Raw genomic sequence first — 20,766 nt, forward strand, 5'->3', positions numbered from 1 at the left:
TGAAACTCCAGTACTTTGGCCACCTCGTGCGAAGAGTTGACTCATTGGAAAAGACTCTGATGCTGGGAGGGATTGGGGGCAGGAGGAGAAGGGGACGACAGAGGATGAGATGGCTGGATGGCATCACTGACTCGATGGACCTGAGTCTCAGTGAACTGCGGGAGTTGGTGATGGACAGGGAGGCCTGGCGTGCTGCAATTCATGGGGTCGCAAAGAGTCGGACACGACTGAGCGACTGATCTGATCTCTGATCTGAACCATAAGTTTGTTTTCTATGTCTGTAGTCTATTCCTGCTTTCTAAATAAGTTCATTTGTTTGTACTTTTTTAGATTTCACATATAAGTGACGTCATATGATACTTATCTTTAACTTACTTCATTTAGCATGATAATCTCTACATCCATCCATGTTTCTGCAAAGGGCATTATTTCATTCTTTTTATTAATTTATTAATTTGTATTATTAATATATATTAATATTAATTAATGTGATATATTAATATATATCACATCTTTTTATACCACATCTTTATCCATTCATCTGTCAATGGACATTTAGGTTGCTTCCATGTCTTGCTATTGTGAATTGTACTGCTATGAATACTGGGGTACATGTGTCTTTTCAAATTAGAGTTTTCATCTTTTCCAGATACCAGCCCTCAATTTCATGTAGTGAATTATACCTAATGAGGTGCTTTCACTCTTCATTGACTCTTTGTAGCAACCACCTGCAGGAGTATCATTATCTCTTATGAGAAACAGAGTCTCAAAGAGGTTCAGGTGATTCTCCCTGAGCAAAAACATCAAAGTCTTTTGGAAATAAAACGAATTCTTCCGTTCCCTAACCCTTAATTAAATAACTTGCTGGGGGTGTGAAGCTAGGCTACACTTGTCAGAACATACACCAGGATTTGTCTTTTAGGTATGCTTGTCTGAATCCAGGCACTTCAGTGTAGTGAGGATGTAAGAAGGCAGACTACACAGAAAGTGATTGTGTGTACAAAGTCACTTCCAGTTCTGCAAAACTCTGAAAACTGGAGTTCTGAAGGGACTAAAGGTAAAGAAGCAACTTGAGTCTTTAGCTTGAAATTAAAGAGATCATGACTCAGAATCAAGAATTACCTAGCAATGCCCTCTCTTTTGCCCTTCAGCAAACTGCTGCCTATCATGTACAACAGTCATATCCTCTACAGCAAAATAGGAAAACTTATTGTTTCAGCTGCAAATTTTTATTTTCTATCATTCCCCCCCCACCCCGCCCCCACATCTGGCTCTCTGGGTAGAAACTATTTTCTTAACTACTGTAAAGTCTGTTTTTTTTCCTCTTAGCCCCTATAAAGGCTAGCAGCAGTTTCCACTTTAGGAACAAAAAGGTCAACCTAATAAAACTCAGAGGTCTTACAGTATAAGAGAGCGCAGGGCTTTAAGGCAACCATAAAACAGGAGAAAGGAGCAATTAGCTGATTATTGATTGTGAAAATCTGGCCTGCAAGAGGAACCTTCGTCATGAATTTGGTAAAGCACTTAACCAAGCTTTTAGCACTGCAATACTGCACATCTTTTAGTTTTATTTCTCTAGACTGAAAAGAAAAAAAGCTAACTAATGTATATTTAGTGCTTAGGATTCCCTAGCACTGTGTGAAGCACTTTACCCCCTTCTTTAATTTTGACACCAACCCTGTGATGCCGAAAGTTCAGCTTCTCTGTACACAGGTGCTGAATCAAATCTCAGAGTTTTGAGTGAAGTGGAAAAGGATAGCTTTATTAGTTTGCCAAGCAAAGGGGGCCACAGTGGGCTAATACCCTCAAAGTTGTATGTCTCCACTTGGACAGTGAGTTTTATAGTAATTGTTCAAAGAGGGCGTGATCAGCTTGTTGACATTCTTCTGATGGGTTCATGGTGATGCAAATAGAAATTAGCATAATTAACCTTCAGGTCAACTAATCTGAGGTCTACAAGCTTGTGGGCAGTATACCATCATTAACCATGTCAACTTCTGTCACCTGGAAGGGGTTTCAGTATCTGCAAAAATAACTCAAAGATATTGTTGTGTGTATCCATTGATGGGGAAACAGGACCTTGCCCCAAGACTGCTCTTGACTTGTTTGTTTCTCCCTGGTCTCACATCCCATCCCTTCCCTAGTTAACAACTGCTTGAATCTGCCTACTGGAACTCAGGGGAAGTGATGGAGGCTGAATGAAGGCTGTTTCCTACAATCAAAGAAATGGGGACACAAAGCCCTTGTACCCAGGAGCCCCACAGGCACTTTTTGGTATGACCTGTGAGGCATGTACCTGCATGGCTCTTTGAAAGATGTTGAAACTGAGGGCTAGGAGAGCTACACAACAGACACTTCTTCTGTAGTTCTAAAAATATTGCTATAAAAGTAGGAAAAAAAACTTACCCTGGTGCTTCTCCTGCCTAAAGTTACAGTAAATAAACCAACTAGTCTTTTGTGTGACACATACAAAATAATTTTTGAAATTATTATTGAAGTGTAACATGCAAACAGATTAAATGTACATACTACAATCCACTCAATTTTCACAAAGCCATTGCAACTACCATCCCCAAAGCCAGCCTTATGCCCTCCCCTTACTGTGAAAGGGTAAGTACCATCCCAACTTCTATGACTAGAATTTAATTTTGCCTGTTTTTAAACTTTATCCAAGTGAAGTCATAAACTGTGTGCTCTCTGGTTTCTGTCTGCTTTCACTGAATACTGTGTGGGATTTATTTAAGCAGTTGAATGTAAGAGACCAGTTGCTCTATAGAATTCCATTGTGTGAATCTACCACTATTTATTTGATCCAACTTTTTTTTTTTAACAACTTCACATGGCACTCAGGATCTTAGTTCCCCCAAGGGATCGAACTTGTGGCCCCACCAGTGACAGCACCAAGGCCTAACCACTGGACTGCCAGGGAATTCCCTATCTATACAGTTATTGCTGGGCATTGGAGCAGTATTCCATTTTAGTGCATTTTGAATTAAGCTATTACAAAGTCTCAGTGAACAAAGTCTCCTCATGAATATGTTCAAATAGATATATACCTAAGAATGGGGTAACTGGGTGACAACACATTTTAAATTCTGGACCAGGATGTTCACCATAATTGACATTGGCCTCGGCCCGTGACATGGTTATATAATGTATGCATGGTTTATAATGTATGCATGTGCTCTGACTTAGGTGTTCATTTTACTCATGTTCTGTGAGATGGCAGCTTTCTCCCTTGGGCTTCTGCATAGTGTAGGGGAGGGGAGGTAGTCCTCAAACGTTATTACAGGTTGTTCTGGAGCAGAACTAGTAGATTCAGCTGTCTTGTGCTGTGCTGTGCTTAATCACTCAGTCGTACCCGACTCTTTGCGACCCAATGGACTGTAGCCCGCCAGGCTCCTCTGTCCATGGGGATTCTCCAGGCAAGAATACTGGAGTGGGTTGCCATGCCCTCCTCCAGGGGATCTTCCCAACTCAGGGATCGAACCTAGGTCTCCTGCATTGCAGGTGGATGCTTTATGGTCTGAGCCACCAGGGAAGCAGCTGTCCTGTTTCATCTAAGTCAGATGTTCTACATTAAAATTTTCCTACTGTTTTACACCTTGCTCTTGTGAAACTTCAATCTGGTCAGAGAACAAAACAGGTGACTCCCCAGAGCAATTGCACCTGCTGCCCCTCCCGGGGGGGACAAACACCCAGGTTGAGAAGCACAGCTGCTGCAGACTGTGCTCCCACCAAGGATATTCTGGGAGTGGGAGCTCACATAAGGAGCGGAGCAGGGCAGACTTTCTTACTCTCCCAGTAAAGCCATCCAGTGATCACAAAAGTCTGTGGAAAATTCTTAAACAGATGGGAATACCAGACCACCTTACCTGCCTTCTGAGAAATCTGTATGCAGGTCAAGAAGCAACAGTTAGAACCAGATATGGAACAATGGATTGGTTCCAAATTGGGAAAGGAGTATGTCAAGGCTGTATATTGTCACCTTGCTTGTTTAACTTATATGCAGAGCACATCATGCGAAATGCTGGGCTGGATGAAGCACAAGATGGAATCAAGGTTGTTGGGAGAAAGAAGTAAAGTGAAAGTTGCTCAGTCATGTCGGACTCTTTGCAACCCCATGATCTACATAGTCCATGGAATTCTCCAGGCTAGAATACTGAAGTGGGCAGCTTTTCCCTTCTCCAGGGGATCTTCCCAACCCAGGGATCGAACCTAGGTCTCCTGCATTGTAGGTCGATTCTTTACCAGCTGAGCTACAAGGGAAGCCCACCCAGAGAGATATCAATAAACTCAGATATGCAGATGACACCACCCTTATGGCAGAAAGCAAAGAACTAAAGAGCCTCTTTATAGGGTGAAAAAACTGGCTTAAAACTCAGCATTCAAAAAACTTAAGATCATGGCATTGGGTCTCATTACTTCATGGCAAATAGATGGGGAAACAGTGATAAGACTTTATTTTGGGGGGCTCCAAAATCACTGCAGATGGTGACTGCAGCCATGAAATTAAAAGATGCTTGCTCCTTGGAAGAAAAGTTAGGACCAACCTAGATAGCATATTAAAAAACATAGACATTACTCTGCCAACAAAGGTCCGTCTAGTCAAAGCTATGGTTCTTCTGATAGATATGAGAGTTGGACTATAAAAGAAAGCTGACCGCTGAAGAATTGATGCTTTTGAACTGTGGTGTTGGAGAAGACTCTTGAGAGTCCCTTGGACTACAAAGAGATCCAACCAGTCAATCCTATGGGAAGTTTGTTCTGAATATTCTCTGGAAAGACTGATGCTCCAGCGGAAGCTCCAACACTTTGGCCACATGATGCGAAGAACTGACTCATTGGAAAAGACCCTGATGCTGGGAAACTTTGAAGACAGGAGAAGGGGACAACAGAGGATGAGATGGATGGCATCACCGACTCAATGGACATGAGTTTGAGCAAGCTCCGGGAATTGGTGATGGACAGAGAAGCCTGGCGTGCTGCAGTCCATGGGATTGCAAAGAGTTGGACACGACTGAGCAACTGAACTGAAAATCATTCAATAGGTTTTTAACAAGTGTGCAAAACTGTGAACATACTTGTTTCCCAACAGATTCACCTCTGAAGGAAAGGTCATCCCCATCTCTGGAATCCCAACACCTAGCACAATGCTTGCATGCAGCACAGGGCCAATAAATGTTAAAGTGCATATTCTGTTTGAAAGAATCTACCCTACTGAATTGGAGAAGGAAATGGCAGCCCATTCCAGTACTGTTGCCTGGAAAATCCCATGGACGGAGGAGCCTGGTAGGCTGCAGTCCATGGGGTCACAAAGAGTCAGACACAACCGAGCGACTTCACTTTCACCCCACTGAATAGGTGGTCAAAAGTAGAGTCAGTTATTGAGAAACAAAATCTTGGGGACTTTGCTGGTGGCCCAGTGGTTAGGAATCTGCCTTCCAGTGCAGGGGACACAGGTTCAGTCCCTGGTTGGGGAACTAAATCCCATGTGCCACTGGGCAACTAAGCCTGCGCACCACAACGGGCTTAGAAAATAAGCAAAATCTTTCTCTGTGGCATTGAAATGACAACTTCTATGTTCATCAGTATGATTAAACAACTCCCATGCTATGGAATGTTCAATAGCAATAAACAAGGTGAATCTGTACGCTGGTATGGAAAATACACCATGATTTATTTTAACCCAAGGAAAAAAAAAAGCAAGTTGCAAACAAGCTAATTGTATAACATTTTACCATTTAAAAAAGACAGCAGCTACATGTTTCAAGATGCATACATGTATGTAAATAGAGGAAAAGGCCTAGAATAATAACAGCAGATAACTCTAGAGATTGTGGATATTATCAAAGAGATTTAACTTTATCTGGCATATTAGAACTTTTTACAAGATTACATTTGTATATTATTTGTGTAATTAAACTGTGTTAGTTTCAAGCGAATTTCTATTTCTACCAATTTCTCTACTACCTGAAGACTGAACTATTCTTAAAAGGAAGGAAAACAGACCTCTCCTTGATACTGCCAGTAGGTTGATCTTCTAAGCATAGACACCAGACTCAAATCTGAACCCAGCTGGATCTGTTTACTTTAACCTTTGCGTTTCGTCACTTAGTCACTAAAAGGATGCTGTCTACAACTGTACAAATATATAATGACCTGGCTAGGGGAACCTGCCCCTCTGCCTGAATGTTAAAGTGCCTTTATTCAGTTCCTACTGATACATCTGACCCTGCCCACCTGTGAATGGTTACAGAAAAGAAGAAATTAACACATCCCTTCCCTGATGCCTATTTTGCAGGATTTATGGCCTTTTTACTTTACTTCCACACCACCTCCTCCTCTCTGTTCTATAAAAGAAACTGACATTCAGACCCCAATCAGATGGTACTCTAGGGTGCAAGCCTGCCATCTTCTTGGTAGCCAGGTTTTCCGAATAAAGCCTAGTGTTTGCCTGAATCAGTTTGTCGTCCAACTATTGGCTAGTAGACAAAGCTTGGATTCTGTAACAGCCCTAAGCATTATAAAAAACTGTAGGGAAAGGACCAGATAAGATTTCCTGGGCTATCATAGCCAGGGCCTTCACAAGAACCTTCTGTAAAGGGAGGCTAGGCAACGATTTCATGAGAGGAAGCAGTGATACCATATTTAAGAAAAGTGCGCTGATGTCAATAAAACTGGAAAAAGAAAGTGTGCTCTCATGACCAGGCAGATTTCTATGGGCTTGTGAAGTACAGAGAGGGGAGTTAAGAGCACCAGAAACCTTTCCGAGGTGCTTTAATTCAGAAAGTAAACAGGCATAATGGAAGAGAAACAGGAGGTGGTGCATCTGTGCTTAACCAATTAGAGCCTCACAAAACCGGCTTTTGTGTCAGGGATTTGCAGTTCGGCATGTTCTTTCTCAAACTGGAGTAAAGGGTCCAGGCCAACTTCTGCCACTAATACAAGCGTTATCTCCGACTCATCAGCGAACATCTCTCTTGGTGGCTTTAGTTTCCGCAAAGAAAGAAAGCGGGGGTTGAGGTGGACTAAGAAGTCATTCTCTGATTTCCAGCCAAAGCCTAGGGCAGTTCAATACCGACCAGCAAGCTAGCACCTCTTCCGCGTGGCTGCCTCGGGGATGCAAGGATGCCTGCTCCTCGAACGGGGATCCCAGATGACCAGAAGAGGCCCGAGTGCTGGGCCGCCCGTTTGCCGACTCGCTCCAGGCACCGAATCAGACCTTCAGCGCCGCGGCCGGAAAGGTCCCGTGAACGCACCGGGATGGACGCTGGGCCGCGCGTGACGTGGACCAATCGGAGGCGGGCATCGGCGGTTTTCCTCCAACTGATGGACTGGCCTCTCCTTCGCCTTCGCGGCGGCGGCCGGAGACGGAGGAGGGGGTGGGCTTAGAACGTGGCCCAATGGGGACGCGCGCCGCGGCGGTGGGGGGCGGGGCCAGGCCCGCTGCGCAGGGCCGGGCAGCGGAGGCTCCAATGAGCGCACGCCGCGTCCGGGGCCGGCTGGTGCGCGAGACGCCGCGGAGAGGTTGGTGGCTAATGTAACAGTTTGCAAGCAGAGGGGGAGTTGTGGAGGGCGCGGATTTGGGGGGCGCGCTGCTGGCCTCGTGGGTTTGTTCGGAGCTGCGTTTGTCCCAGAGCTGGGGCCACGGGAGCGGAGGCAAGAGGTAGCAGGGGTGGGGATGGCGATGGGAACCGGCCACCCCTAAGAGGAGGCAACGTGCTAGCTCCGGGGGCGGGTCAGTAGCGGGAGTGAGGGCCGCGCGGACGCCGGTACGCTTGGCCCCGCAGCTCGGTCCCTGGGGTGCTCTCATGCCTTAGAGGTGGGCTGGGACCCGTTTCCGGGAGTAGGAGCCGCCGCCTTTGGCCGGTAAGGCTTAGGTGAATTCGGAATACTGGCTGCCTTCTCGGCGCGGAACCTTATCGTTCCAGGCACAGTGGCTGTGTGTAGACAGCGGGGCCGGGATGGGATGGAGAAGGGGAGCGGGCGGGACAACCCGAAGGGATGCTGAGGACGAGACGTGCCCTTCTTCCATCCCTGCCTCCTCCAGCGTCACCCTCTCTCGGTTCCCGTTCAGGCCCGGCCAGGCTTTCCCCGCCAGTGGGGGAGCTCCAGGTGTAGGGAGGTAGTCTAGTCCTGAGCGGGGATCCCTGGCGGCACCCCAGGTGTGTGACAGCAGGGACAGTGCTGGGGTGCGCCCGTCGAGCTGCCTGTACAGTGGGCGGAAGGCCTTGGTCTCCTTCCTCCTGGCCTGTTACCATCACTGTTTCGGGATGTGGTGGCCAAAGGCTTGGATCCCCGGTGGTTCACCTGGGCCTTCCCGTGGTCACTTCTGAAGATGGTGAGAGTGCTTGGTTCTCATTAGAAGGGAAGGGGGGGGATGTACCCTGTCCTGCCCTGGATGAGGATGGAGTAGGTATGAATTTTAAAGCTTCTGTGTTCTGGATGAGGTTCTGCCTCCTTCACTCAGGGCATCCAGTTACAAGTGTTGTTTTTCTCCTCTCCTAGGGACACAATGGCAGCCACAGTCAGAAGGCAGAAGCCGAGGAGGCTAGCCTGTTGGGCCTTGATGACTGTGCTCTTGGCAGACCTGTTGGCACTGAGTGGTATGTACCCCAGCAGAGGCGTCAAAAGAAATATAAATGAGTGAATGATGGATGATATGTGGCGGGCAGGGGTAATGAGACTGGTGAATGGGAAACCTTTCCGCTCTTAGGTTGCCAGACCCAGACGTTTTTGTTTTGTCTGCTGCTGTCTTACCTTCTCCATGGAAAGCGGTAGAAGGCGGGGAAAGAGGGGCTAATTGACAGATCTGTTTCCCCTTCAGACACACTGGCAGTGATGTCTGTGGACCTGGGCAGCGAGTCTATGAAGGTGGCCATCGTCAAACCTGGAGTACCCATGGAGATTGTCTTGAACAAGTGAGGGCGGCCCCAGGGTCGGGTGGGGAAAAGAGGGTCCGCACCCCAGGCCCAAGTGTGTTCTTGGTAGTGGCCTCAACACACTTTGTGTCTGCATGATTGTGGGGTGTTGTATGTACGTGGGGGTGTTAAGGCTCCTGAGAACACGCCGTGCCATAGGCACATGGCCCCAGTGTGTCTTTTCCTCAGGGAGTCCCGGAGGAAAACCCCAGTGACTGTGACCCTGAAAGAAAATGAACGATTCTTTGGCGACAGTGCAGCCAGCATGGTGAGCTCACAGCCCACCCCTTCCCAAAGCAGTGGGCAGAGGAGAGGCGATGGCAGACTCCAGAGTCTGCTCCCTGATCGATCTCCGAGGTAGGTAGGTGAAGGCAGGTTTGGGAGTCTTAACACTCTGCTCTTTCTTTACCTCTTCTCAGGCCATCAAGAACCCAAAGGCAACGCTGCGTTACTTCCAGCACCTCCTGGGGAAGCAGGAGAATAACCCCCATGTAGCCCTTTACAAAGCTCGTTTCCCCGAGCATGAGCTGGGCTTCGACCCGCAGAGGCAGACTGTGTACTTCCAAATCAGCCCGTGAGTGCCCTGCTGGGGAAGGTGGGCTCACGGGGCCTGGTGGGATCCCCGTCAACATGTGTTCACCACTGTCCTTGTGTGGATGCCGGGCTTTCCTCGCCGCTAACCATCTCCCCTCCCCCAGGCAGCTGCAGTTCTCGCCAGAGGAGGTCCTCAGCATGCTTCTCAACTACTCCCGGTCTCTGGCTGAAGATTTTGCAGGTGGGTGGCCAAGGTGGGGCCAGTGGAAGCCACCTTCCCTGGAGACTCAAATGAAGGCAGGTCTGAGTCCCCAGGAACATTTAGTAACATCTGATGACATTTTTGGTTGTCACAACTGGGGAGCTGCAGCCACTGCCATCTACTGAGTAGAAGCCACGGGTGCTGCCAGACGTCCTAGACTGCACACCTCTGCCGCCCAAAACAAAGAATTATCTGGCCCAGGGACTTTCCTGGTGGTTTAGTGGTTAAGACCCTGAGCTTCCACTGCAGGCGCACAGATTCAATCCCTGGTTGGGGAATGAAGATCCCATGTGCCATGTGGTGTGGCCAAGGAAAAAAAAAAGTACTATCTAGCCCAGAATGTCAGCTGTGCTGAAACTGAGAAACCCCCATCTAAGGTGTGGAGCTGGTGGGAACCCTGTTCTGTTTTCCTCTGTAGAGCAGCCCATCAAGGATGCAGTGATCACTGTGCCAGCCTTCTTCAACCAGGCTGAGCGCCGAGCCGTGCTGCAGGCTGCGCGAATGGCTGGCCTCAAGGTGCTGCAGCTCATCAATGACAACACCGCCACAGCCCTCAGCTACGGTGTCTTCCGCAGGAAAGATATCAACAGCACTGCCCAGGTGAGCCGGGGGGGAGCTGCCGACCGGCCTGGCAGGGTGGCTGAGTCTGATGATGGAAGTCACTTGGCTTGTTTTGCATCTTATTTGCATGCTGGCTCTTGACAAATGCGGCAACAGCCCCCTCTCAGCTCCTTTTGCTGAGCTGTTTGGCTTTCATTCGAGTCGGTGCAGCCCTTTGGAGGCAGGCAGGCAGGCACCCTGGAGTTGTGTTAGGTTCCTGTGACAGTGGCCTCGATGTCTCTGCAGAATATCATGTTCTATGACATGGGCTCAGGCAGCACTGTGTGCACCATCGTGACCTACCAGACAGTGAAGACTAAGGATGCGGGGATCCAGCCGCAGCTGCAGATCCGGGGTGTGGGGTAAGTGGGTGCTGCGAGGAGGGCTGCTTGCTGAGCTGCCGTTGGGTCTGGGTTTCTTCTTGGAGGGTCAGCTGCCTCTCTTTCCTGCTCCCTGCAGGAATACTCTCCTGGCTAAAGCATCAGTCTTTGTAGGATACCTCTCCCAAAGAGCACGAGGTAGATGGAGATGTGGGGAGACAGTTTGGGAAGGTTGAGGGCAATGAATGTCCCAAGCTGCTTCTGAGGAAATCCATAAGGCCATAGGCCCTATGAGGAGTGTTAGCTTCAACTATTTCTTTGTTCTTGGCATCTTTGCTTTCCTTGTTGCTGATGTTATGTTATTTCATGAACCCATTCTTTTCTGTCCACGTTTACGGCTTCCGTATTAGTCTGAACTGCTGTCACCTCTCACCTGCAGAATAGCATATCTCACTGCTGCCAGTGTGGCCTCCCTCCAGTTCTTTCTCCACATTCAGCTAGAGGGTTCTTTTCAAACCTGTCTGTATCTCATTTCTTTAGAAACCCTTCAGTGGCTCCACACCTTTGTCTTGGCTTATAAAGCCACCTGTATGACAACTCCAGCTTGGCTCTGACCCTGAACTCTAGCCATCTTTGCCCTCCATTGAACTTATACACTCTTGTTCTCTCACACCTCACCCTTTGCCTAGAATGTTCTTTCCTCTCTTCTTCACCTCATTAACTCCAGCTCATCTTCAAGTTTCAGCTCCAGCATCACTTCTCCACAGAACTTTCCCAGACATCTCTAAATAGCTGAAATTTCACTTATCTATATATTCTAGTGGCATTATCTGTCTCTCTGTTATAACACAGAGGATTGCTAAAATTTCACAGTGTGGTTAATTGCTCGATTATAAACTCTTTGATAGCAGGGACCCTGTCTTTTTTGTTTCCTTCTTACAATTGTATTTCCAGAGACAAATACATAATTTGATGCATAGTAGTTACAGTTGAATAAATGGCCAGATGGGCTATGGCTGAGAGGTGTTAGCCGTGTGGGTGAGAGCCAGGTTCCTGTGTGGATGAAGGGACCCCGTGTGTTCCTCACACTTGTCCCTCTTCCCTTTCCTGCACAGGTTTGACCGTACCCTGGGGGGCCTGGAGATGGAGCTCCGCCTGCGTGAGCACCTGGCCAGGCTTTTCAATGAGCAGCGCAAGGGTCAGAGAGCAAAGGACGTGCGAGAGAACCCTCGTGCCATGGCCAAGCTGCTGCGTGAGGCCAATCGACTGAAGACCGTTCTGAGCGCCAATGCTGATCACATGGCCCAGGTGCTCACACGTGGCTGCTTGAGGGCAAAGATTTCCCGCCCCCCACCAGAGGATGGAGGACCCCACCACCCTGAGCTCGATTTCGGGGTGGCCCATCACTTGTTCCCATGCTTCCTGCCTGCCTCCCAGTATCCTGTCCCCTTGGTATCTGACCCACCAACCCAGAGAGCAGGACCTGGGTGAGTGCTCTGACCTTCCTGTTCCTTTCCCAGATCGAGGGCCTGATGGACGATGTGGATTTCAAGGCAAAGGTGACTCGAGCGGAGTTTGAAGAGTTGTGTGCAGACTTGTTTGAGCGGGTCCCTGGGCCCGTGCAGCAGGCGCTGCAGAGTGCAGAGATGAAACTGGTGAGGCAGGGTCATCGGGGTGGGTGTGGCGGAGAGGCAGACGGGATGGAAAGTGAAGAGGTGGCAGGGAGGAGGGAAGAAGTCAGAGAAGAGTCTGTGCTGAGGAGGAGGGTGACCTCGGAGCCGACCCATCCCCCGCTTTCTCCCCCTACAGGATGAGATTGAGCAGGTGATCCTGGTGGGTGGGGCCACTCGTGTCCCCAAAGTGCAGGAGGTGCTGCTGAAGGCTGTGGGCAAGTGAGTGTGGGGCCTGAGCAGCAGGAGGGCTGAGGGGAGGGGGGCCAGGCCAGGCTGCAGATGGATGGTCCTGAGCCTTGGGATGTTCACAGGGAGGAGCTGGGGAAGAACATCAATGCCGACGAAGCCGCCGCTATGGGGGCTGTGTACCAGGCGGCCGCGCTCAGCAAAGCCTTCAAGGTGAAGCCTTTCGTCGTCCGGGATGCAGTGATCTACCCCATCCTGGTGAGTAAGCCTGTGTGCTGGGTGGAAGGCTCCCCATACCTCTCCCAGGGTCATCTCCACTGTCTGCTCAAGCCTATCCCTCTGTCTTCCTGCCATCGGCATTCCCCACCCCAGACCCTACTGTGCTTCTCCACCGGGCCTCCCTTCTCCTGCCATGTAGGTGGAGTTCACGAGGGAGGTGGAGGAGGAGACTGGGGTCCGCAGCCTGAAGCACAATAAGCGCGTCCTCTTCTCCCGCATGGGACCCTACCCTCAACGCAAAGTCATCACCTTTAATCGCTACAGCCATGACTTCAACTTCCACATCAACTATGGTGACCTGGGCTTTCTGGGGCCTGAGGATCTTCGGTGAGGGGGTGGGGCCAGATGGGGACTCCAGGGAGGGAGGGATGGGGTCTGCGGGTGACACAGGGGAAGCAGCCTGTGGGCTTGGGCTTGGGTTTGGGCTGAGCTTCTCCTCTGGGAGGTGCTTCCATCTTGAGGGTGTCCTCGGGGAGGGCCCCATGTCTCATACCCAGAGGCTGTGTAGACTAGAGCTTGGAGGCAGGCTTGCAGGCTCCCCTGAATGGGTTTCTCCTCCCCACCCAGGGTATTTGGCTCCCAGAATCTGACCACAGTGAAGCTAAAAGGTGTGGGAGAGAGCTTCAAGAAGTATCCCGACTATGAGTCCAAGGGCATCAAGGCTCACTTCAACCTGGACGAGAGTGGTGTGCTCAGCCTGGACAGGGTGAGAGCAGGAGCCCCCCTGTGCCAGGCGGGGCCCAGGCACCACCAGCCTCTTCAACAGCGGTTCCTTGTAGTGTTCAAACATGGTCAATAAAGTGGGTCTGGGAGTTGGATAAATCTTGAGCTAAACAAGGGATCTGGTGTGGGCCATCTCAGAGCCTGTGAATGCTCACTGACGTTGTAATTTTCAGGGTCTAGGATGGCTGAGAAACCTGCTTATTAACAACAGTTCATGGGATTTGTATCTTTTAGAACATACTGTGGACAACCATGGCCCATTCTGTTGAGTGGAGGAGTGTGAGGGTGAGGAGGGGGAAGCTCCAGTCCCCTCTCAAAGGGCTTGTAATCAACCAGGGGTGGAGGAGACTCCATCCAGAAGCCCTTGGAGGAGGCAGGGGAGAGGACAGGCTAGCACAGCTGGAAGTCACATGATTGTGCCTAAACAGTGACCCGCCAGGCAGGATGTTTGTGGAGAAAAGGTGGGTTAGCATGTGCTTGTCTTCACCTCGGATCCATGTTGTCAGGTGGAGTCTGTGTTTGAGACGCTGGTGGAGGACAGCCCAGAAGAGGAATCTACTCTGACCAGTAAGATGAGTGTGTGCACGTGTGTGAGAGAGTGTCCTTGTGTGCCTTCCAGGGAGGTGGGCAGGCCTTCCCCTTAGGGTTGGGGGTGGAGTCACTTCTGTGGCGCTCTTTAAGTCTTTGGGTTTTCCTCTTTCTAGAACTTGGCAACACCATCTCCAGCCTGTTTGGAGGTGGCAGCACACCAGATACTAAAGAAAATGGTACTGACACAGTCCAGGTAAGGCCAGGGTGGAGCCAGGGGAGCGTGGAGGACGGTGCATGGGACCAGGCGGCAGCAGCAGAGACTGGGGGTTGGGGTGTTGATCCCAGCTTCTCAGGATATGATAGGCCCCGCCTCCTCTTAGCCTGTGGAGAAGGGAATGGCAACCCACTCTAGTATTCTTGCCTGAAGAATTACATGGACAGAGGAGCCTGGTTTCTACAGTCCATGGGGTCGCAAAGAGTTGGACACGACTGAATCTTTCTTTCTTTCCCCTTAGCCCGAGCTGGGTTCACCAAACCCTTCTTTGGACTCTAAGCCATCCCAAGGCTCACCGTCACCTCCAGACACTTTTCCTTTGTCCAGCTAGACTGCCTCAGTCCAGACGCCCATTGCCCATTTCCACACAGTGGTCCTCTGTCTCCCTCAAGCTATGTCATAGGCAGTGAGCCCTTCAAAGCAGAGCCAGTCCTGATCCATGGGCCCTGCTGGTGACTCCTCAGAGGGTGTGTCTGTTTGTTTCCAGGAGGAGGAGGAAGGGCCTGCTGAGGGGAGCAAGGACGAGCCTGGAGAGCAAGCAGAGCTCAAGGAGGAAGCTGAGGCCCCAGCGGAGGACACCTCTTCGCCCCCACCCCCTGAGGCTAAGGGGGCTGCAGCCCCTGAAGGAGAAAAGGCTGCAGAGAAAGACGGCGGGGACAAGCCCGAGGCCCAGGTGAGCTCTCGGCAGAGTGAAGTCGGCCTGGACCCCGAGGCTGACGGGACAGGCACCTGCCGTGCTTCCTGTCCCCAGAGCCATCCCCACCTGTGGAGGACAGGAGGGCTGATCATGCTTTCCCTCACACCCTCGTCTCTTCCCCACAGAAGCCAAGCGAGAAGGGAGAGGCGGGGTCTGAGGGTGCCCCTCCAGCCCCGGAGGAAGAAAAGAAGCAGAAACCAGCCCGGAAGCAGAGGATGGTGGAGGAGATCGGAGTGGAGCTGGTCGTCCTGGACCTGCCTGACTTGCCCGAGGACCAGCTGGCCCGCTCGGCCCAGAAGTGAGTAAAGGCTGCAAGCGTGCGGAGGGTGGGCGCAGGCTATGGAGCAGCACCCCTCACTCCTGCTGCCCCTCGGCCACAGACTCCAGGACCTGACACTCCGGGACCTGCAGAAGCAGGAACGGGAGAAAGCAGCCAACAGCTTGGAAGCCTTCATCTTTGAGACCCAGGTTGGTGGGCTGGGACACAGGCCTGCCTCAGGACAAGGGACGGGGTCGGGGAGGAGGGTCCTGCCCCAAGAGCCTTGCCCCGAGGGCCTGCTGCGCACTCGCGCTCTGGTGCACCTCCCCAGGACAAGCTGTACCAGCCCGAGTACCAGGAAGTGTCGACTGAGGAGCAGCGTGAGGACATCTCTGGGAAGCTCAGTGCCACGTCCACTTGGCTGGAGGATGAGGGCTTTGGGGCCACCACAGCGGTGAGAGGGCTCCCAGGATGTGGTGGGCAGGATGGGGAAAGGAAAGAGAGCTGGGGTGTGAGGTCATAAAGAAGGATGCAAGGCTGTCGTCCCCTAACCCCTCTGCCCTCTCCCACCCCCACGTCCGTCAGATGTTGAAGGAGAAGTTGGCTGAACTACGGAAGCTGTGCCACGGGCTGTTTTTTCGGGTGGAAGAGCGCAAGAAGTGGCCCGAACGGCTGTCTGCCCTGGATAATCTCCTCAATCATTCCAGCATGTTCCTCAAGTGAGCAGCCCCTCTGCTCTTCTTCCCCACTCAGTCCCACCCCTGTCCTTCCTGGGCTGACGGTCTCCTCTCTGACTGCAGGGGGGCCCGGCTCATCCCAGAGATGGACCAGATCTTCACTGAAGTGGAGATGACAACGTTAGAGAAAATCATCAATGAGACCTGGGTAATCCCCATATAAATACTTAATTGGAGACTTACCTGGCAAGGTGGGCCATCCTTGGCAGCAGGGGAGATGCGGAGAAATGGAGACTCAGCAGTCATTGCCTCCTGGCTTGGCAGCTCATTGGAAAGGCAAAAGATGGCTGCATTTGGGATCACGTCTGATCAGTCCCAGACCAGGGTCATAGGCATGAGTCGTCGATTAGAGGGGTAGTGGAGCCCATCCCTGCGGGATCAGAGAGAGCTGCTCTGAGGAGCTGGGGCTTGAACTGCATGCAGAAATTGGGGCAGGGTTTGGGGAGCTCAGAATGACCTGTCATGAGATGCAGAAGCTGTTCTGGATGTGGGGGCTGTTTTTTGAACCAGAGCACCAAAGCGGTTGAAATAAGGAGAAAAATAAGAGGTTCAACTGTGGTTAGTCCATAGAAATAGGATGGAAACCAGAAATAGGCAGTTTGGCACTCCCTTGTGGAGAGCCTCAAATGCCATCCTGAGGTATCTGTTTGCTTCGGGGGCTGACAGTGACGGGCAGTGATTTGAGGTCTGAGGGGAAGAGCCAGAGGTTGGTTGGGGTGTGTTTCATCTGGGACAGAGGCATCTGCTGGCTCCAAGCCTGTCCTGACCTCGCCCACAGGCCTGGAAGAACACAACCGTGGCCGAGCAGGCCAAGCTTCCCACCACAGAGAAGCCCGTGTTGCTCTCGAAAGACATCGAGGCCAAGATGGCGGCCCTGGACCGCGAGGTGCAGTATCTGCTCAATAAGGCCAAGTTCGCCAAGCCCCGGCCCCGGCCCCGGGACAAGAATGGGACCCGGGCAGAGGCTCCCCTCAATGCCAGCACCAGTGACCAGAGTGAGAAGGTCATCCCTCCACCAGGTGAGGCCAGGGGACTGGTTCAGGCATCACTGGGCAGGAGGAAGCTTTCCCTTCCCTCCGGGGACTACCTTTTCCTCCTGGTTTCCCTCCAGGCCAGACTGAAGACACGAAGCCCATCCCAGAACCTGAGAAAGAGACTGGTGAGCTGGGGAAGCGGATGGGGAACATGGACATCACTTAGCCCCGAGGGGTCAGCAGACTAGCAGGACAGCCTCTCTCTGGACAGCCCTGGAGCTTTGAATGGCCTTTACATCTTGTAGATGTTATTTCCAAAAACAGAATAGACCAAGTGTGGCCCATAGATCCTAAAATACTGACATTTACTGTCTGGCTCTTATTGGGAAAAGTTTGCTAACCCCTGCGTTAGCCCCTTCCTCCTTCTTGCAGACACTAACCTGTTCTTTCCACAAAGCAGGACCTGAAGCAGCAGACTCTGAGCCTCTGGAATTAGGGGGTCCCGCAGCAGGTGAGGGTGGAGGTGGCGGGCTGTGCTGGAGGGCAGTGCCTTCCCTGAGCTGGGCCTGTTCCCTCTGTCTCACCTTCCTCCATCCTGTTCTCTCTTTCCCCCAATTCCTCCCAGAATCCGAACAGAAGGAACATCCCGAACAGCCGACAGGACAGAAGCGAACTTTGAAGAATGATGAACTATAACCTCCCAGTTCCCCACTCGTCCCTGCCCCCTTCTCTCACCACCTCTATTTATTAAGCACCAAGGACTGGGGGAGGGTTGGTTCCCCGCCTCCCCAGAGGCTTCAGTTCCTCTTCTCTCACCTGCGACTGGAGGTGCGGAGAAGGGGAAGGAAGGGACGGTTTACTGGTTCCTTCTGGAATAGTTCTGTGGTTCAAACTGAAATCGTTTTGTTCCCCAACCCCACCTGCTGATTCCCTACCATCCAGGTCCTAGTTTGGGAAAAATCACTATTCTGTCTTCATTCTTCGCCTGTGGGTAGGTGAGAGTGCGGCCATCAGTGGTTGGCTGACAGGCCTGGTAGTGGGAAGGGTGTCCTGGGTTGTTAGAGGGTCTCCAGGCTCTTCTGGTTGTCCTTCCCTCCCTTTTCCACCATGAGATCTATGCCACACAGGCCAGTGTATGCAGAACCTTGCTTTCCAGGTTTGGTTTCTGAGCTCCTGTCTGTACTTTTGCCTCCTCCAAGGTTTTTTCCCCTAAAAATCCCCATTCTCATGCCTCCCCACTGTGAGTCTCCTTGCCTTTCTCTTGCAAGTTGGACAGTCCTCTGCCTCTTGGCCAGACCCCATCCATTTGGACTGCCTAAGTCACTCGAGATCGACCCCCACCCACACGTACAACCCCAGTGGCCAGAGTAGGCAGGGAGAAAGTGAAGAGAATCCAGCTGCCTCTCGAGGGAGTGAGATGTGTGAGAGCACTGTAGCTCCCCACCTGTGGACTCTGGGCCAGGAAAGGCGTGTGAGTAGCTGGCGCAGGGTGCCAGCATTCTGCAAGCAGCTGTTGAAATCTGCATCTTCCCAGTTGCCTGGTACTCCATGGCCCTTGGACTTCTGCCCCCCTTCTCTCCCTGTTGTTCTGCCCTCTCAGACAGAGCCTTTCCCTCACTCCCTGGCCCCCTGGGCTGACCAAAATGTGCTTTCTACTGTGAGCCCCTTGTCCCAAGACCCTGGGGGCAGGAGAGACTGGCATGAATGTAGAACTGCCATCTTGCTGTCTTGGAGGCAGGCCTTGTGGGCAAAGGAAGAGGGTACAGGCTGGCCTTTCTGTAGTGCATTGCTCTGCTGTGATGGGGGCCCTTGACCCACGACGTGGATGTCGGGCAGCCCACCCCCCAGGGTCCTATCTGTAGCAGGAGCCAGGGCTGCCACCCCCACTCCCAGGGCATAGGGGAGCCTGGTTGTATCTGTCTCTTGTCTTTTCTTTTTCTTTTTTTTTTTTTTGCCACATTGGCAGAAATGTGCCCTAAGGTTCCTATCCTGTCCTATATGTTTGAATTGTTTCACTAGCAGTTGAGGCTGGTTGGACAGATTTGAGTCAAATTGTACTTTGCTCCATTGTTAATTGAGAAACTGTTTCAATAAAATATTCTTTTCTATAGTTTTTGTGCTGTGATTTTTTTTTTTTTAATGTGTTTATTTCTAGGACTTCCCTGATAGTCCAGTGGTTAAGATTCTGTGCTTCCCGCGCAGGGGGCACAGGTTCAGTGTCTAGTTGGGCAAGTTCCACATGCCACATGGGATGGCCAAAAGAAAGTATGTTTATTCCTTGAATATAAATAATGCATGTTTATTATGGCAAATTTAGAAGGTAAAACTTGAATAACAAAATTACCTATAATACTACCACCAAAACATCGGTAACATTTTGAACTTAGTTGAGATTCACGCATGTAATTTTTCTTCATGAAAACAAAATTGTTTTATTTTTCCTCTGACATCATTTGGACCAGGTATTTTTAGATAATATTTGAGGTATTTTTAGATAATAATCATTTTTAAGGTAACAGTCTCATTTTACAAATAAATAGCAGCAAAGAGGTTGAGAGGTCCAAGGAATCAGAGGTATTGAGAGGCTCAGCTAAGTTTGAATGTAATGCTAACCCTTCTGTTATCCTGACACAGGAACGTGTTGCTACTGTTTCATCATATGTAGAACAGTTCATTTGGTGGTTCATTGCTTGTGATGAAGCCATGTTTCACCAAAGGAAAGTCACTGTAGTAAATTATTTACGTGTCTAAGCAGTTGAATAAGAAATGACCATGAAGCTTGTGTTTTTCTATAACACTTGAACAAGTCAGACAAGTTTTGAGCCTGAAGCTGCTTTTTTTTCCCCAACAGACTTTGTAAGGGCGGTTAGGTTCACAGCAAAATTAAGCAGAAAGTACACAGAGTTCCCATATACCCTCTGGCCCCATACATGCACAGCCAACCCCAGTATCAACATCCCACACCGGAGCAGGTGGTTTGTTACAATCTATGAACTGTTGTAACTATTACGATCTGTGATCTATCATGTAGCATACAGAGTACTCACCGTCCTAAAAATCCTCTGCCCTGCAGATTCATCCCTCCCTCCCCTTTATAACTCCTGGCAACCACAGACCTTTTTACTGTTTCCATAGTTTTGCCCTTTCCAAAATGTCACGTAGCTGGGAGTCCTGCAGTATGCAGTGCTGTTTTCAGGTCGGTTCCTTTCACTTAGTAATATGCATTTAAGGTTCCTCATTGTCTTTTTGTGGCTCAATAGTGTCTTTTTAGCACTGACTAGTATTGCATTGTCCAGATGTATCATAATTTAACCATTCACCTACTAACGGACATCTGGGTTGCTTTTTCAAATTGTGGCAATTATGAATAAAGCTGCTTTAAACATCTATGTTCAGGTTTTAAGTTTTCTATTCATTTGAGTATGTAATTATGTATATATTTAAAGTTAACATCATAACCATGTTATTAGAAATTTTTAATATATTCTTTTTTTTTAATACTTTTATTTACTTATTTTTGGCTGCACTGGGTTTTGGTTGCTGTGTGGACTTTGTGGCGCTGTAGCAAGCAGGGCCTACTCTGCTGCAGTGCGCACGCTTCCCCTTGCGGCGGCTTCTCTCGTGGAGCACAGGCTCTTGTACATGGGTTTCAGTAGTCGCTGTACGTGGGCTCAGTAGTTGTCGCAAACAGGCTTAGTTGCTCTGCGGCATGTGAAATCTTGGACCAGGGATGAAACGTGTCCCTCTCGTTGCCAGGTGGATTCTTATCCTCTGTGCCACCAGGCAAGTCCAG

General features: G+C 50.3%; 1 protein-coding gene and 1 long non-coding RNA gene across 7 annotated transcripts in view; one reads left to right on the plus strand and one right to left on the minus strand.

The window, feature by feature from the left end:
• The window catches only part of HYOU1 (hypoxia up-regulated 1), a 23,441-nt gene extending 4,358 nt beyond the window's left edge, over positions 1–19,083 (plus strand). For 2 of the 6 annotated variants that reach the window (XM_070384096.1, XM_070384099.1), the window contains 25 exons: positions 8,512–8,609; positions 8,831–8,924; positions 9,114–9,192; positions 9,344–9,498; positions 9,623–9,699; positions 10,139–10,320; positions 10,567–10,682; positions 11,756–11,948; positions 12,161–12,295; positions 12,450–12,532; positions 12,625–12,757; positions 12,918–13,105; positions 13,346–13,484; positions 14,008–14,068; positions 14,206–14,285; positions 14,794–14,979; positions 15,129–15,301; positions 15,384–15,471; positions 15,594–15,716; positions 15,848–15,981; positions 16,063–16,147; positions 16,778–17,018; positions 17,111–17,158; positions 17,431–17,484; positions 17,599–19,083. In XM_070384096.1, coding sequence (XP_070240197.1) covers positions 8,512–8,609; positions 8,831–8,924; positions 9,114–9,192; positions 9,344–9,498; positions 9,623–9,699; positions 10,139–10,320; positions 10,567–10,682; positions 11,756–11,948; positions 12,161–12,295; positions 12,450–12,532; positions 12,625–12,757; positions 12,918–13,105; positions 13,346–13,484; positions 14,008–14,068; positions 14,206–14,285; positions 14,794–14,979; positions 15,129–15,301; positions 15,384–15,471; positions 15,594–15,716; positions 15,848–15,981; positions 16,063–16,147; positions 16,778–17,018; positions 17,111–17,158; positions 17,431–17,484; positions 17,599–17,669 — 3,016 coding nt within the window. In that variant the 3' untranslated portion in view covers positions 17,670–19,083. Of the gene's footprint in view, positions 1–7,433; positions 7,670–7,852; positions 7,873–8,511; positions 8,610–8,830; positions 8,925–9,113; positions 9,193–9,343; positions 9,499–9,622; positions 9,700–10,138; positions 10,321–10,566; positions 10,683–11,755; positions 11,949–12,160; positions 12,296–12,449; positions 12,533–12,624; positions 12,758–12,917; positions 13,106–13,345; positions 13,485–14,007; positions 14,069–14,205; positions 14,286–14,793; positions 14,980–15,128; positions 15,302–15,383; positions 15,472–15,593; positions 15,717–15,847; positions 15,982–16,062; positions 16,148–16,777; positions 17,019–17,110; positions 17,159–17,430; positions 17,485–17,598 lie in introns of those variants that run through there. The other 4 variants (XM_070384101.1, XM_070384098.1, XM_070384100.1 and 1 more) reach the window with 4 other exon arrangements.
• Positions 16,097–20,766, minus strand: part of LOC138991014 (uncharacterized) — a 33,597-nt gene continuing 28,927 nt past the window's right edge. The window contains exon 3 of the long non-coding RNA XR_011467059.1: positions 16,097–16,369. This is a non-coding gene — a long non-coding RNA (uncharacterized lncRNA). The remainder of the gene's footprint in view (positions 16,370–20,766) is intronic.

Source organism: Bos mutus, chromosome 15 (assembly GCF_027580195.1).
Source record: "Bos mutus isolate GX-2022 chromosome 15, NWIPB_WYAK_1.1, whole genome shotgun sequence".
NCBI lineage: Eukaryota > Metazoa > Chordata > Mammalia > Artiodactyla > Bovidae > Bos > Bos mutus.